At 46.3% G+C, this 14,121-nt stretch overlaps 1 protein-coding gene across 1 annotated transcript in view; it reads left to right on the top strand.

The window, feature by feature from the left end:
* MRPS27 (mitochondrial ribosomal protein S27) overlaps nt 1–14,121 on the top strand; it is a 97,540-nt gene that overhangs the window by 57,733 nt on the left and 25,686 nt on the right. Inside the window, exons 5-9 of the mRNA XM_044291757.1 lie at nt 1,845–1,959; nt 2,771–2,849; nt 5,083–5,198; nt 6,655–6,757; nt 11,027–11,169. Of these exons, the coding sequence (XP_044147692.1) occupies nt 1,845–1,959; nt 2,771–2,849; nt 5,083–5,198; nt 6,655–6,757; nt 11,027–11,169 (556 nt within the window). The remainder of the gene's footprint in view (nt 1–1,844; nt 1,960–2,770; nt 2,850–5,082; nt 5,199–6,654; nt 6,758–11,026; nt 11,170–14,121) is intronic.

The following is a 14,121-nucleotide window of genomic DNA, read 5'->3' as shown; positions in this document are numbered from 1 at the left end:
AAGAAACAAACCTAAAAACTTGATTTAAGCAATAGGTCATTCCCTGTTGACACATTCCCTTTAAAACAACAGGTTTCTTTAAGGGTCCATTCACACATCTGTGTGTGTTTTGCAGATCCGCAAAACACGAACACCAGCACATTGCCGACGCTAATAGAATATGCCTATTCTTGTCCGCAGTTGCGGACAAGAATAGGGCATGTTCTGTTTTTGGGGGGAACGGAAATGCGGACCCGGAAGTGCGGGTCCTCATTTCCGGAACTGTGCTGCCCATAGGAATGAATGGGTCCGCAATTCCGTTCCGCAAAATGCGGAATGGAATTGCGGATGTGTGAATGGAGCCTTAAGGTACATCCAGTCATATTTTATGCAAAGGAAAGCTGATGAGTCTCCTCTTCATAAGAAGTGGCGCAGGCAACATATCCCTCCCTCATTGAGATCCATGATACTATTCCCCCTCCACATCTGTGATAGCATTACACTAGGCTGGCTTGAGGGATCTTCCTTCTTCTCACAATTTCCAGTGACCACGGGCAGTGTTTTCCAGCACCGGAGACACGGGGTAAATTGGAGGAGAATGGGTAGCTGTAATAATCTGGTAAATGTTCTGGAAAGCGAGTTCAATCAGATGGAAGAAATATCCCTGACAAGAAGCGCCGGGAGGACACGGCTGGAGGCTGCCAGCATCTGGATGTCTCTAGCAGCCTTATCGGTTCCTTGCTCTGCTAGGACGCAGCAATTCACTCTTTCAGTTTAAATCTCTGTTACTGTAACACCTCCGGTTTGGCACTGATCTGCCAGGGACTTGGCGTTAGAACAGGCCAGCCACAAGAACACACCCTTAAGGGACGGGCAGTGTAATTAAGCTTCCTAGGTCCTCGCAAGCGCTAGGTAAAATTAGGTTGTGGATACGCAGATTTTTGTAAAATTGGCTTCTGCTCCACTTTGCATGCAAAAGAGAGCCAAGTGCCCCTGCTGCACATAATGAGAAGCTAAATTGGGATTCCCTTGAACATTGATGCTTACAATAAAGAAGGCAGAGCAGTGACATCTCCTTACAACAGTGATTTCCCCGATAACCTGACAGCAGCAGAAGAAAATGAGACCGATTTACGTGAAACACAAGAGGTGCCTGCGGGCAGCAACACGTACTGTGTTCTGATGTGCAGATCAGTCGTGGCACCGTTGTAGGAGATGCAGTATGGTTATCAGTCTCATATGGAGCAAGCTAGAGACTGGCCACTAATGCTGGTGGTAGTAGTCCATTATGGCTGGAATTATTTCACATGCGTATATCCAGTCTATCCAGACAACAACAAAAAAATACAAAAACGTGGCTGTAAGGCCTCAGGCACACAACTGTATGCATTTTGCGATCCGCAAAATACGGACACTGTCCGTGTTGCCTCCGCATATTTTGCGGACCCATTAACTTTACTGGGTCCATGGTCCAGACGTTCTATCTTTCTTTTTGCAGAACGGACATGCAGATCTGGAAAGCACATGGATCATCTGTGCGTTTTCTGCATCCGTATGTCCGTTCCTCAAAAAGATAGAAATCTTCTGCAAAGTATGGACCACTGACCAATTGAAGTAAAAAAAAAAATATATATGTGGAGGGCACACGGACAGCACCTGTATTTTGCAGACCGCAAAATGGATATGATCGTGTGCATGACACTATGTAGATACGGCTGTTTTTTGATATGGTGCGTATTTATAAAGGAGGGATATTTCCCTCATTTTAGTATTAATAGTAGTAGTAGTAGTGGTCACGGTGAGTAGTACTCAATGCCCCTCTCAGTGATTTTGCAGATATTACAATGTCTTGGCCTTTGTTGTAGGTTTCGTCACAGTCCAAACTGTTGGTATTTGAGGAATTGGACAATACACGGGTGGATTCGTAAATGTCTCCAGTACGGGGCATCAGACAAGGCTTTATATACTCTGAAGAATAAGGTAAGACTTTTATTTTTTCTCTAGGGTTCTTTTTGACCAGAAACAACTGGAATTTGCTTCAAGGGGTTGTTCCTCTTTGTGGACCATTTCTACAGACTCCACAGAGTGGCTGCTCTCCAGTCATTCCCTGCAGTAACCAGGTGACTTGGCATCAGAAAGGATGTTGACATGGAGACCCAGTGGCATGCATCGTGTAAGTATGATCACCTCCATGGATCCAGCCTCACTGTAGTGTCTGTAGAAAATGTCCACAGAGGAGGAGCCTGAGAATCTTCAGATCTACAGCTGAAAAGATGACATTAAGCGTTCCCTTTAAGTGTAAGTGTTCTCCCAGGTAATGTGAATTGCTTGAATCAGATGGTCCCTCTGAGTTGACATTGCCCTCTCCATAGCTGTGGGCAATTGGCCATGTATTGAAAGATAGAAGATCTGGTGACTTGTCAATAATGAGTTACCATTGCCTACTCGCTATGGCGAAAGACTCTTATTTTGGGCAAGAGCGTTGACATCCTGTAGTAGTCGCTATCTGGCAGGTTCGCCTGTTACTAGGCAGTGGCTGAACTCCTTCGAGGGCTGCTGAGCATTCTTACTCGGCCATTTTGGGAACTCCAATAGAATCGAATGGAGAGGTCTGCACAGGTATGGCCGCCTCTCCCTTCAGGCAGGATAAGTGCGGTTCCCAGAGGTGGGGCTTTCACCTATCATACATTTATGACATATCCTGTGGTTATGCCATAAGTATTGTGATGGGAATAATTTACTTACATGTAAAAATGTCAGAATGCAATAATTTTCTGTGTCCCTTTCATAGGTCCAGTACGGAATGTTTCCAGATGACTTCACATTTAACTTATTACTTGATACATTCATAAGGAATGGAAATTTTGAAGGTACCGTATACATCTTTATTCACAATTTTAGTTTTTGTAAGTACACGTGTAAAATCTTGCATCTTTGTAACATGTATTGTGACTGTTTTTAGAGGTTTTCACTTATTTTACAGTTTACTTTAAATTAGGCATGGCTCCATCCATTCTCCATGGAACTGCTGGAGGCATGCGATTAAAGCATTTGGCTACCTGTGGCAATCCCATAGTGATAAATGGAGGTGCAGCGCAAATTCTCAACTACCAATAGATTCATACAGGAGGACCCAGGACCCCCATGCTCATGGCACTGGGGGGGACAACCACTGATCATCAGCTGCCCCCCCAGTGCCATCAGCTGCCCCCCCAGTGCCATCAGCTGCCCCCCCAGTGCCATCAGCTGCCCCCCCAGTGCCATCAGCTGCCCCCCCAGTGCCATCAGCTGCCCCCCCAGTGCCATCAGCTGCCCCCCCAGTGCCATCAGCTGCCCCCCCAGTGCCATCAGCTGCCCCCCAGTGCCATCAGCTGCCCCCCCAGTGCCATCAGCTGCCCCCCCAGTGCCATCAGCTGCCCCCCCAGTGCCATCAGCTGCCCCCCCAGTGCCATCAGCTGCCCCCCCAGTGCCATCAGCTGCCCCCCCAGTGCCATCAGCTGCCCCCCCAGTGCCATCAGCTGCCCCCCAGTGCCATCAGCTGCCCCCAGTGCCATCAGCTGCCCCCCAGTGCCATCAGCTGCCCCCCAGTGCCATCAGCTGCCCCCCAGTGCCATCAGCTGCCCCCCAGTGCCATCAGCTGCCCCCCAGTGCCATCAGCTGCCCCCCAGTGCCATCAGCTGCCCCCCAGTGCCATCAGCTGCCCCCCAGTGCCATCAGCTGCCCCCCAGTGCCTTCCGCTTCCCGCCCCCCCCGTGCCTTCCGCTTCCCGCCCCCCCCGTGCCTTCCGCTTCCCGCCCCCCCCCCCCGTGCCTTCCGCTTCCCGCCCCCCCCCGTGCCTTCCGCTTCCCGCCCCCCCAGTGCCTTCCGCTTCCCGCCCCCCCAGTGCCATCCGCTTCCCGCCCCCCCAGTGCCTTCCGTTTCCCGCCCCCCCCCTGTGCCTTCCGTTTCCCGCCCCCCCCCAGTGCCTTCCGTTTCCCGCCCCCCCAGTGCCTTCCGCTACCCGCCCCCCCCCGCCCCCCCAGTGCCTTCCGTTTCCCGCCCCCCCCAGTGCCTTCCGTTTCCCGCCCCCCCAGTGCCTTCCGTTTCCCGCCCCCCCAGTGCCATCAGCTTCCCGCCCCATGTCCTGACGTTGTCAGAATCCAGCGCAGCTCAGTGCGTGCTGGCGGGTGACCACGGAGCGGTAAGTAATCTTCGCTCACGCTCCATGGTCACATAACACAAACAAATCTTTGCATCGAGGATTTTTTTGTGTCAAGTTACTCGATTTAATCAAGTAATCGTTTCAGCCCTAATCTGGGGTTTACCAGTGGGGTGTGTCCCTGCACAGTCGCTGACAACACTGATTGAATAGTGTCAGACTGTGCAGGGACACATCCCCAACTGGTAAAACACCCATTTGGACCTTTATTGCAGACTGCTGGAAATTCATTCATAAACTGGTAGAAATATTTCTTTATGGCTGAAATACTTACATATATTAGAAAATTATAAGAAAAGATGCTCCAGAGTTGTCATTACATGGGGAATGCCAGTAGTTACTAAGGCTTGTTTCACCTTTGCGTTAAGCAGATCTGGCAGGCTGTTCCGGCCGGATCCATGAATACCGGGGGCTACCATGTGCTGCCGAGGTTCTGTCCGGATCCATTCACTATAATGGGGACCGGTGGAGATCCGTCAACAACCTGACAAATATGCTGAGGAGCAGCTGGACAAAAAGCGCTGCGCACAGCAGTTTTTCTCCGACTGCCTTGCGGCATATTTGCCGGGTAGCTGCGGAATCTCCACAGGTTCCATTATAGTGAATGGAGCCGGGTGGTATTTCGGCAGCGCACGGTATTCACAGATCCAGCAGGCTGTTCCCGGACAGAACAGCCTGCCAGGAGAAGTCACAGGTCCTCTTTAACGGCAATGATGTATATAATGTTAACCATCACAAAGAAGATGTAAAAGCCTATTACATCCCCTGGGCCACTAAGATAATGTACTTTCCAGTTATAATCAGTATATTTAGTATAATATGATCTAAAGGAATTATTATTATTATTTTTTTTATCACCTATGGTTTGTTTTATGGTTTGAAGAAGTTGCATTTTGATCTTACAGATGCCATTTCTGTGGTGACGGAGATAATGCTACAAGAGAGTTTTGAGAACGTCTCCACACAGCTTCTCTGTCTCTACGCTTTGCACAAATATCTATCTGGAAATCCACAAATGACGGTAATTTCATCATTTTTTGGGGTTCAGTTTTTTGTATTTGATGGAAAATTTTTATTTATAGGTGTTATCTCCTAAAGAGAACCACAGTCTGTTTTACCCCAATGTTACTGGATTAAGTGAAGAGCAGCCAGGGAGCGATACGAGGGAGGCTACAGCAGAAATAGATTTATACGTGACCTTAAAGTGTGGCCCATTGTGTGGCGCCAGATAGTCTGTGTCTACTGTGTCACGCGACAACCCCTGTCCATATGTTCTTTAAAGGTTTATCTAACAAAGCTAGAACCAGCCCTGTACCTCACATGGATCCAGAGATCTCTCCGTTCATTGCAGGACATGTAGAGCGGCGCCCAGGGATGTCCCTGCACTTACTATTATTCCTGGGCACTGCTCCGTTCGCCCGCTGTGCCCCCCATTACTGTCTCCTGCTCCGTATGCTAATTACTACTATCGGAGCAATGGGGAGGAGACATCAGCTTCTCCTGGGCGTTCCTTCTCCCTGGCTGTTACATTCTGCGCTGTGATTGGACAGAGAAGGAACGCCCAGGAGAGAAGCTGATGTCTCCTTCCCATTGCTCCGGTAGTAGTAATTAGCATACGGAGCAGGAGATGGTAATTGGGGCACAGCGGGTGAACTGACCAGTGCCCAGGAATAATAGTAAGTGCAAGGAGATCCCTGGGTGCCGCTCTATGTAGCCTGCTACTTAACAAAGTCCGGACCCATGAAAGGTCCTCCTATCATTGGTGGCGCCCGCCCCTCTCTCTTTATTGGCAGCGCGGCACAGGGGGGAAGGGAGAGAGTGACTCCTTCTCCCATGCTGCTGAGGGAACATGAACGCTCTGACATTAGCGCGTTCATGTTCTGTGATACTAGACTGCGCAGCCCAGCATCGAAAAAATGGAAATCCCGGTATCATATCGATACCGGGACAAAAGTATCGCTTGGGTATCGAAATTTCGATACCCACAACAACCCTACTCTCCATAACGTCGGCACATCCAGCGCCAGTTCTAAATGTAAGACCGCTTCCGAGCTGTCTTGCATTTAGACCATTCTCTAAACCTAAAACAGGTGTAGAAAATGATAAATGAGATGGGCCTGCCGCCCGACTATGCCACGCCTACAGTTTTGGACTTGGCGTGAGCGGGGAAAAGTTGCAGATAGCAGCACAACTAACCATTGTGCCGCCATCTCACCTGAAATACATCTAATTTAGGCGTATTTCAGATTAGTAAATGTCACCCTAAGGTCCTATATTGTCGCCATATCACTGAATTTGCTTCCACGTCGGCAGCTCCCTGTTGAAGCTACTAAGATGTCTGACCTCTGCCCAATTTATTTTATCCAAAGAAATCCTTCTTTTTAGCAAAGCAAATTCAACATTGTGCCTACAGCTAGGAAAGAATGACATACTGTGTGAAATGTGCTTCAAACGAAAATGTGTTTTTATCAATTTAGTCGGAAGAAGAAAGAAATCTTGGTGCTTCGCTCCTCCTGGCAGGCTTACGTCAGGAGAACACAGTGGGGCTCAGTTCTCAACTGTATGGATACACACTGTTGGGTAAGGATCAGCTTCCAAAACACATGCTTGTATATAGCGCTTCATCCTGTGTTATTAAAGAGGTTGTCCGAGTGTTTTATACTGATGACCTACCCACAGGATACTGTACGTCATCAGTATCTGATCGGTGAGGGCCTGACTTCTAGCACCCCTGCTGATCAGCCGGTTGAAGATGCCACGAGCGCTGCAGCCTCTTCCTAGGCCAGTGACGTCACGGTTATCAGTCACATGGCCTAGACTCAGCTGCAATACTAAGCACAGCGCTGTTCAAAAAAAACCTTTTAATAGCCATGGCCACTTTCAGAGTTAAAGGGATTGTCTGGTGCTGAAAGTATATATTAAAGGGGTTATCTCATGACTAATGTAAAAAATAAAAATCAGACATCATAAAGTACAATCTCTTTGTAACAAAGCTAGAACCAGCCCTGTACCTCGCATGGATCCAGAGATCGCCCCATTCATTGCTCTGCTAGATTCATATCAAGCTGACAGCTGAAGGGGAGTGTCTTTTCTGCTGCAGCTAAGGGGGCGTGTCCATGCTCTCCCTATCACAGCTCAGGAGGCAGTTGGAAGGAAGAAACTGAGCATGTGTGGCCATCTCAGTGAGCAGGACAAAGAAATAAGAAAAGAAAAACAAACAGGGGGCGCTATACAGATACATTTTATTGAATAACTCAGTGGCGCTGCTAATCTTTTAATTACTTTCAATTACAAAATAATTTAGGTCCAGCTGCTGGTTTAAAAACTGTAGAATATTTTTCTTTGGACATCCCCTTTAAGTACTTTACTACAGAATTCTGAGCTAGTTGAGAAGTTTCCCTGTTCGAGCTTCTAATTTGTTAGACATAGAGGAAAGTAAAGCATGCCTTCTTTCTGGAACAACGTAGACATCTGTGCATTACATAGACAGGATAGTAAAGCATGCTGTGCTGTGTTTTAGTCCATGTCATAGACATTGACTGGAGCTGCAGGATACAGGTGAAACTCGAAATTTTTTAATATAATTTATTTTAGTAATGCACCTTAAAGAGGACCTTTCACCGATCCTGACATTGTGAACTAAGTATACAGACATGGAGAGCGGCGCCCGGGGATCTCACTGCACTTACTATTATCCCTGGGCGCCGCTCCGTTCTCCTGCTATGCCCTCCGGTATCTTCAGTCACTAAGTTATGGTAGGCGGAGTCTGCCCTTGTTCTGCTGAAGCGCTGGCCAATCGCAGCGCAGAGCTCACAGCCTGGGAGAAAATAACCTCCCAGGCTGTGAGCTCTGCGCTGCGATTGGCCAGCGCTACAGAAGAACAAGGGCAGACTCCGCCTACTATAACTTAGTGGCCGGAGATACCGAAGCTTATACCAGGAGAACGGAGCGGCGCCCAGGGATAATAGTAAGTGCAGTGAGATCCCTGGGCGCCGCTCTCCATGTCTGTATACTTGGTTCACAATGTCAGGATCGGTGAAAGCTCATATGAGATAGACTCATTACACCAAAGCGAGATATTTCAAGCCTTTATTTGTTATAATTTGGATGATTATGGCTTATAGTTTATGAAACCCCAAAGTCACAATCTCAGGTACGCTTTGCCCAGGGAATATGGATTAATGAGTGACACTTTGAGCCTAGACTATTGAACCTTTTCACAAAATTCTAATTTTAAGTTGCATTTCTGAAAAAAAATGAACTTTTGCACGCTATTCTAATTTTTCGAGTTTCACCTGTATATGCTTGACTGCCACTCCTGTAAACCCTTTTTCTGGCTATTGGTGGGGATTCCAGCGCTTGCACTGATCTATCATTTATTGGATAGGTGATAAATTCTACAGGGCTCATGCACAAGACTGTATGTATTTTGCGGTCCGCAAAACATGGATCCCCCAAAAAAAGGATGACATCTGCGTGACGTCCGTGTTGCATCCTATATTCTTTTTCACGGATCCATTGTAACAATGCCAGTACTTGTCTGCGAAACAGACAAGAATAGGTGAGGTTTTATTTTATTTGCGGAACAGACATGCGGCCATACGGACACGTAATGCACACAAGGTCATTTCCATATTTATTTTTTTCAATCCCCATTGAAGTGAATGGTTCAGCATACGGGCCTGTTAAAAAACTAAACGGAAACAAACTACGTTCGTGTGCATGAGCCCTAAAATTCCCCTTTTAATTTCAGTGAGACATGTGCAGTGCTTCATTTGCCTTGGGGCAACGCTGCAGGGAAGCTGAACCCCAACTGGTGACTGGTGCATCATTCAGTGGGGCAACCCAGTATTAGCTCTTTGTAAGGGCTCGTTCACACGAACGTGCCATTTTTTGCGGATCTACAAAACACGGATGGCGCCCGTGTGCCTTCCACAATTTGCAGAACGGAACAGGAGGCCTATTATAGAAATGCCTATTCTTGTCCGCAAAACGGACAAGAATAAGACAGGACTCAAAATTTTTGCGGGGCCACGGAACGGAGCAACAGATGCGGACAGTACACAGAGTGCTGTCCGCATCTTTTGCGGACCCATTGAAATGAATGGTTCCGTATACGGAACACAAAATACGTTCGTGTGAACGAGCCCTAACACTAAGGAAGTAGGCAGTCGTGATGTCTTCTTACTGGTGACGTCAGGCTGTATCTCCTTACATACTGTAAAAATACTGTGTACAGTCATAGGAAACAATATATATCCCCGGGCTCAGCATCTCCCCCATCTTTATGCTATGCTGCCCTCATATACAGTAAAAAAAAAAAAAAGACTCTATCAGCAACGCTATCCACAATATTGCAAAAAGTGTCCAATAAAATACGGGAATGAAAAGTGCTTTTTAGATTTTCAGGCCAACGATCCATGATCTCTGTGAGACTTCTGCTGTGTCACTTCCAGTCCATGTGGAGGAGGGGGAGCCCTGCGTCTGATGCGCTCACATCATATTACATTGACAGTCCCTGGACTCTGTAGCCAATACTGTCATGTCATGCTTCCTGCTCTCTCACAAAATCTAATTGAACAGGCTTGTCCAATAAAAGCCCGGGGGCCCAGTCTGCCTCTAAATATAGTACAAAGGACGGGCAGTGGCTGCGAACTTTGTCACCGCTCTTTTACCCTCCGAGCCACCAATGCCATTTTGAAATCAGGGAGAAGCAGTTAGTTTGTCTCATTCCAGGAAGGCATGGATTTTATTGCACTGCGCTGCTGCCTGCTCAGCAGACAACAGGATTGTGTTGCCAGAGGGAGGAAATATTATTTGTGAGGGACAAATGAAGGTGATAATTGCTCCAGAGACTCCTGTGCAGGCAGTCCTACGATGAACGCTGCGCAGCTGCTTCTTCTGAAGATAAGGATTATCCCCCTCAAGATGGCTGTTTATTCAGTATTAAAGCCAACGCCGAAAGTTCACGCTGCTGCTCCTGCTTGGCGAAATATAATTACACTGCATTTTGTTTGTATGCAAAACCCCCAAAAAAAGACTGAAAAAGGAAAGTTTTAATTAAAAGCAAGAAAATAACGGGGAAACAAATTTCAGCATGTTTTTATTAAAGAGGATTCTGGTAATCCCTGGCGGACAGAAGTATGATAAATACAGTATTGTATATAAACCACTAGAACCGCAGCTGCTTGGAAAGGTTTATTGCTGAGCCAAAGGCAATTTATCAACTATTGCTCTCTTACTTAGACTCACTGCCAAAACTGTAGAGAAAATTCCAATTTAAAGGGCATCTGTCATCAGTTTTTTACATATGAAACTGGCTGACCTGTTGCATCTGCAGCTGAATGCATCTGTGTTGATCCCATGTTCATATGTGCCTGCATTGCTGAGAATTATTTTTATTTATTATATATATATATATATATGCAAATAAGCCTCTAGGAGCAACGGGGGCGTTACCATTACACCTAGAGACTCTGGCGCGCCCTCTCCACAGTAAGAACGTCATAATGCATGGCTCTGTCAATCAAAGTGGAGAGGGCGCGGCAGATGCAGAGAGAGCTGAGCCTCTAGGTGTAATGGCAACGCCCCCATTGCTCCTAGAGGCTCCTTTGCATATATTTAAAAAATAATTTTTCTCAGCAATGCAGGCACATATGAACAAGGGACCAACACCCTTCAGCTGCCCTAGCGCACATGTAACGGGTCAGCCAGTTACATAGGTACAAATCTGCTGACAGATGCCCTTTAAAACATAGATACCTCAAATGTACATGGGTCAGTTCATATACTGTGTGTGTGTATGTGTATATATATATTTATCGATTTTATTTTATTTTTTTTGTTCAGGAAAAGTAGAACTTTCCAAAGGTCTAAGAGCGGTCTACACCCAGATGCCCCTGATGTGGAAACCTGGGTATTTTCAGAGAGCTTTGGATGTTATGGAGAAGGTGTCTCAGCTGCCTGGCGAAAGCAAGATATGCAAGGATACTGTGAGTGTGCAGGATTGTTCACAAAGTATCATTCCTAATATCGGCATCCATCTCAAATTTGCTTTTTATCTTCGGCAAGGGAACTAAGGCCTCTTTCACACTTGCGGTGTCCGGATCCGGCGTGTACTCCACTTGCCGGAATTACACGCCGGATCCGGAAAAACGCAAGTGAACTGAAAGCATTTGAAGACGGATCCGTCTTCAAAATGCTTTCAGTGTTACTATGACAGCCAGGACGCTATTAAAGTCCTGGTCGCCATAGTAGTAGTAGGGAGCGGGGGAGCGGTATATTTACAGTCCGTGCGGCTCTCGGAGCGCTCCAGAATGACGTCAGAGCGCCCCATGCACATGGATGACGTGCCATGCGATCACGTGATCCATGCGCGTGGGGCGCCCTGACGTCACTCTGGTAACGTCAGGACGGTAAGTATGCTGCTCCCTCGCTCCCCACTACACTTTACCATGGCTGCCAGGACTTTAGCGTCCCGGCAGCCATGGTAACCAGTCAGAAAAAGCTAAACGTCTGATCCGGCAATGCGTCGAAACGACGTTTAGCTTAAGGCCGGATCCGGATCAATGCCTTTCAATGGGCATTAATTCCGGATCCGGCCTTGCGGCAAGTGTTCAGGATTTTTGGCTGGAGCAAAAAGCGCAGCATGCTGCGGTATTTTCTCCGGCCAAAAAACGTTCCGGTCCGGAACTGAAGACATCCTGATGCATCCTGAACGGATTTCTCTCCATTCAGAATGCATTAGGATAAAACTGATCAGGATTCTTCCGGCATAGAGCCCCGACGACGGAACTCTATGCCGGAAGAAAAGAACGCAGGTGTGAAAGAGCCCTAAGTTTGTAAGATTTTGGTGGTGGTGCATTATGTCTCTGTTATACAATACATTCCAGAACTCTAAGGGTTACATAGCATCATAAATCAATATAATGCTATGCGACCCCACCAGTGCTGGAAGGGCAGGATGGGAGTTGCATACTCGCGCTGTGAGTCCAATGCGTGGAACTCGTTTGTCTGAAAGAGGCCTTATAAGCTTACACCTTGCTTTCATGATGGGATCGGAGATAAATCGGATCACAGCTGTTTACTCCTTAGATGTTGCAGTCAATGCTTACTGCATCTACCGTTTTTTTCGCCCTATAAGACGCACCTAGGTTTTTGAGGAGGAAAATAAGAAAAAAAAAATGTTTTAACCAAAAGCTGTGCTTTTGATGGGTTTTGAACTAATTGGTGGTCTGTGCATGACACTAGTATGGGGGAATCTGTGGATGGCACTGTTATGGGGGGTGATCTGTGGATGGCACTTTTATGGGGGGTGGATCTGTGGATGGCATACAAATTATATATATATATATATATATATATATATATATATATATATATATATATATAGAAGAGAAAAATAGCCAGCAGCACTCCAAATCAATTCAAAAGTTGATGATTTATTGGATCCCAAAATCAGGCGACGTTTCAACAGCTTGTTGCTGTCTTGATAAAGCTTGTGCTTGATAAAGACAGCAACAAGCTGTTGAAACGTCGCCTGATTTTGGGTCCAATAAATCATCAACTTTTGAATTGATTTGGAGTGCTGCTGGCTATTTTTCTCTTCTAGTACATTGGACCTAGGTGCTGGTCCACACTGGCCGGATGTGCACCCCCTGCTTATACAGTGTGCTGCTTCCTCACTTTCTTCAAACTATATATATATATATATATATATATATATATATATATATATATATAATTATTTATTTTTTTTTATTTTTTTTTAAAGCATGGCCAAAATTGCCTTTTTTTGTTGTCCCGCAGAAAATAAGTCCTCATGGGGCTCCATTGAGGAGAAAATAAAAATTATATGACATAGAAACAAAGCTAAATTGATAGAAAAAAACTAAAAATAGATTGCCTTGCAATGTATGGATACGGATATGTGGATATGGATACGGTGTTGTGCTTGGTGAGCACGGAGAAGGCTGCCTTCTCAAACAGCTGATGGGCGGGGGTCCTGTGTGTCGAACCCCCACTGATCAGATACTGATCACCAATCCTGAGGTCCCTGTCCTTACAGCTGTAAGAGTTCATCCTTCCGTCAGCTGATCAGCCTCTCACTATTGGCTAAGTACATGAAAATGACTGCAATTGTTAAAGGATGTGTCCATCGTCGCCACCAAAATTTGTTTTATTGTTCCACTGAAATGAAAAATGAAGCAACTTTGCTAATTAGTCTTGATTAAAACTTATATCTACAGGTCGTGTGCAGACCTGAGTGTCTCCTTGGTAACAGACTAAAAACCCACTCTGCGGTCATACTCCCTCCCACCTCTTTCCTACCTCCCTGCAGCATACGTTCATAAGTAGTAACAGAGGACAGATAGACGGGAGGATCTAACTACACAGGGTTTGTTTTCAGGCGCACATGAAGATATAAATCTACGCATCTGCTGCAGATTTCATTCTGGCGCATTGACAGCCAGCGTATACGCCTAATTTTATGACGTGGCATGCATCTCATTATAAATTAGCCGCATCCTCCAGCAACGCAGGAGATTTTAAAGATGAGTTTATAAAGCTCCCCCATGGATCTGTGGAGGCACATGGATCTGCATGTGTGCCGCAGTCAGAAGACATTTGGTTGCATATCACCAAGACTATAATCGTTGGTTGCATATCACATTTATTGAAGAGCATAGGCCAGAAATTAATCAAGGCCATAAACCGGGGTCCTCACATGTACCTGTATGGGATTAATATCCAGATCAGCTGAATTTTATCAGGTAGCAATACACTATATCCAAAGTAATCTGTCATTTGACCTTGCATAAGTAGCCATCTCAGAGGCTTGTGTGCGGAGCATAATAATGACTTTACTAATGTCACTCATCACATCCCTCGGCATGGTAAAAGAGATTCTATTCACACCAGTAAAATACAAATTCCTATGGGTC

Source organism: Bufo gargarizans, chromosome 1, assembly GCF_014858855.1.
Source record: "Bufo gargarizans isolate SCDJY-AF-19 chromosome 1, ASM1485885v1, whole genome shotgun sequence".
NCBI lineage: Eukaryota > Metazoa > Chordata > Amphibia > Anura > Bufonidae > Bufo > Bufo gargarizans.
This window is presented reverse-complemented; position numbering and strand designations above follow the sequence as displayed.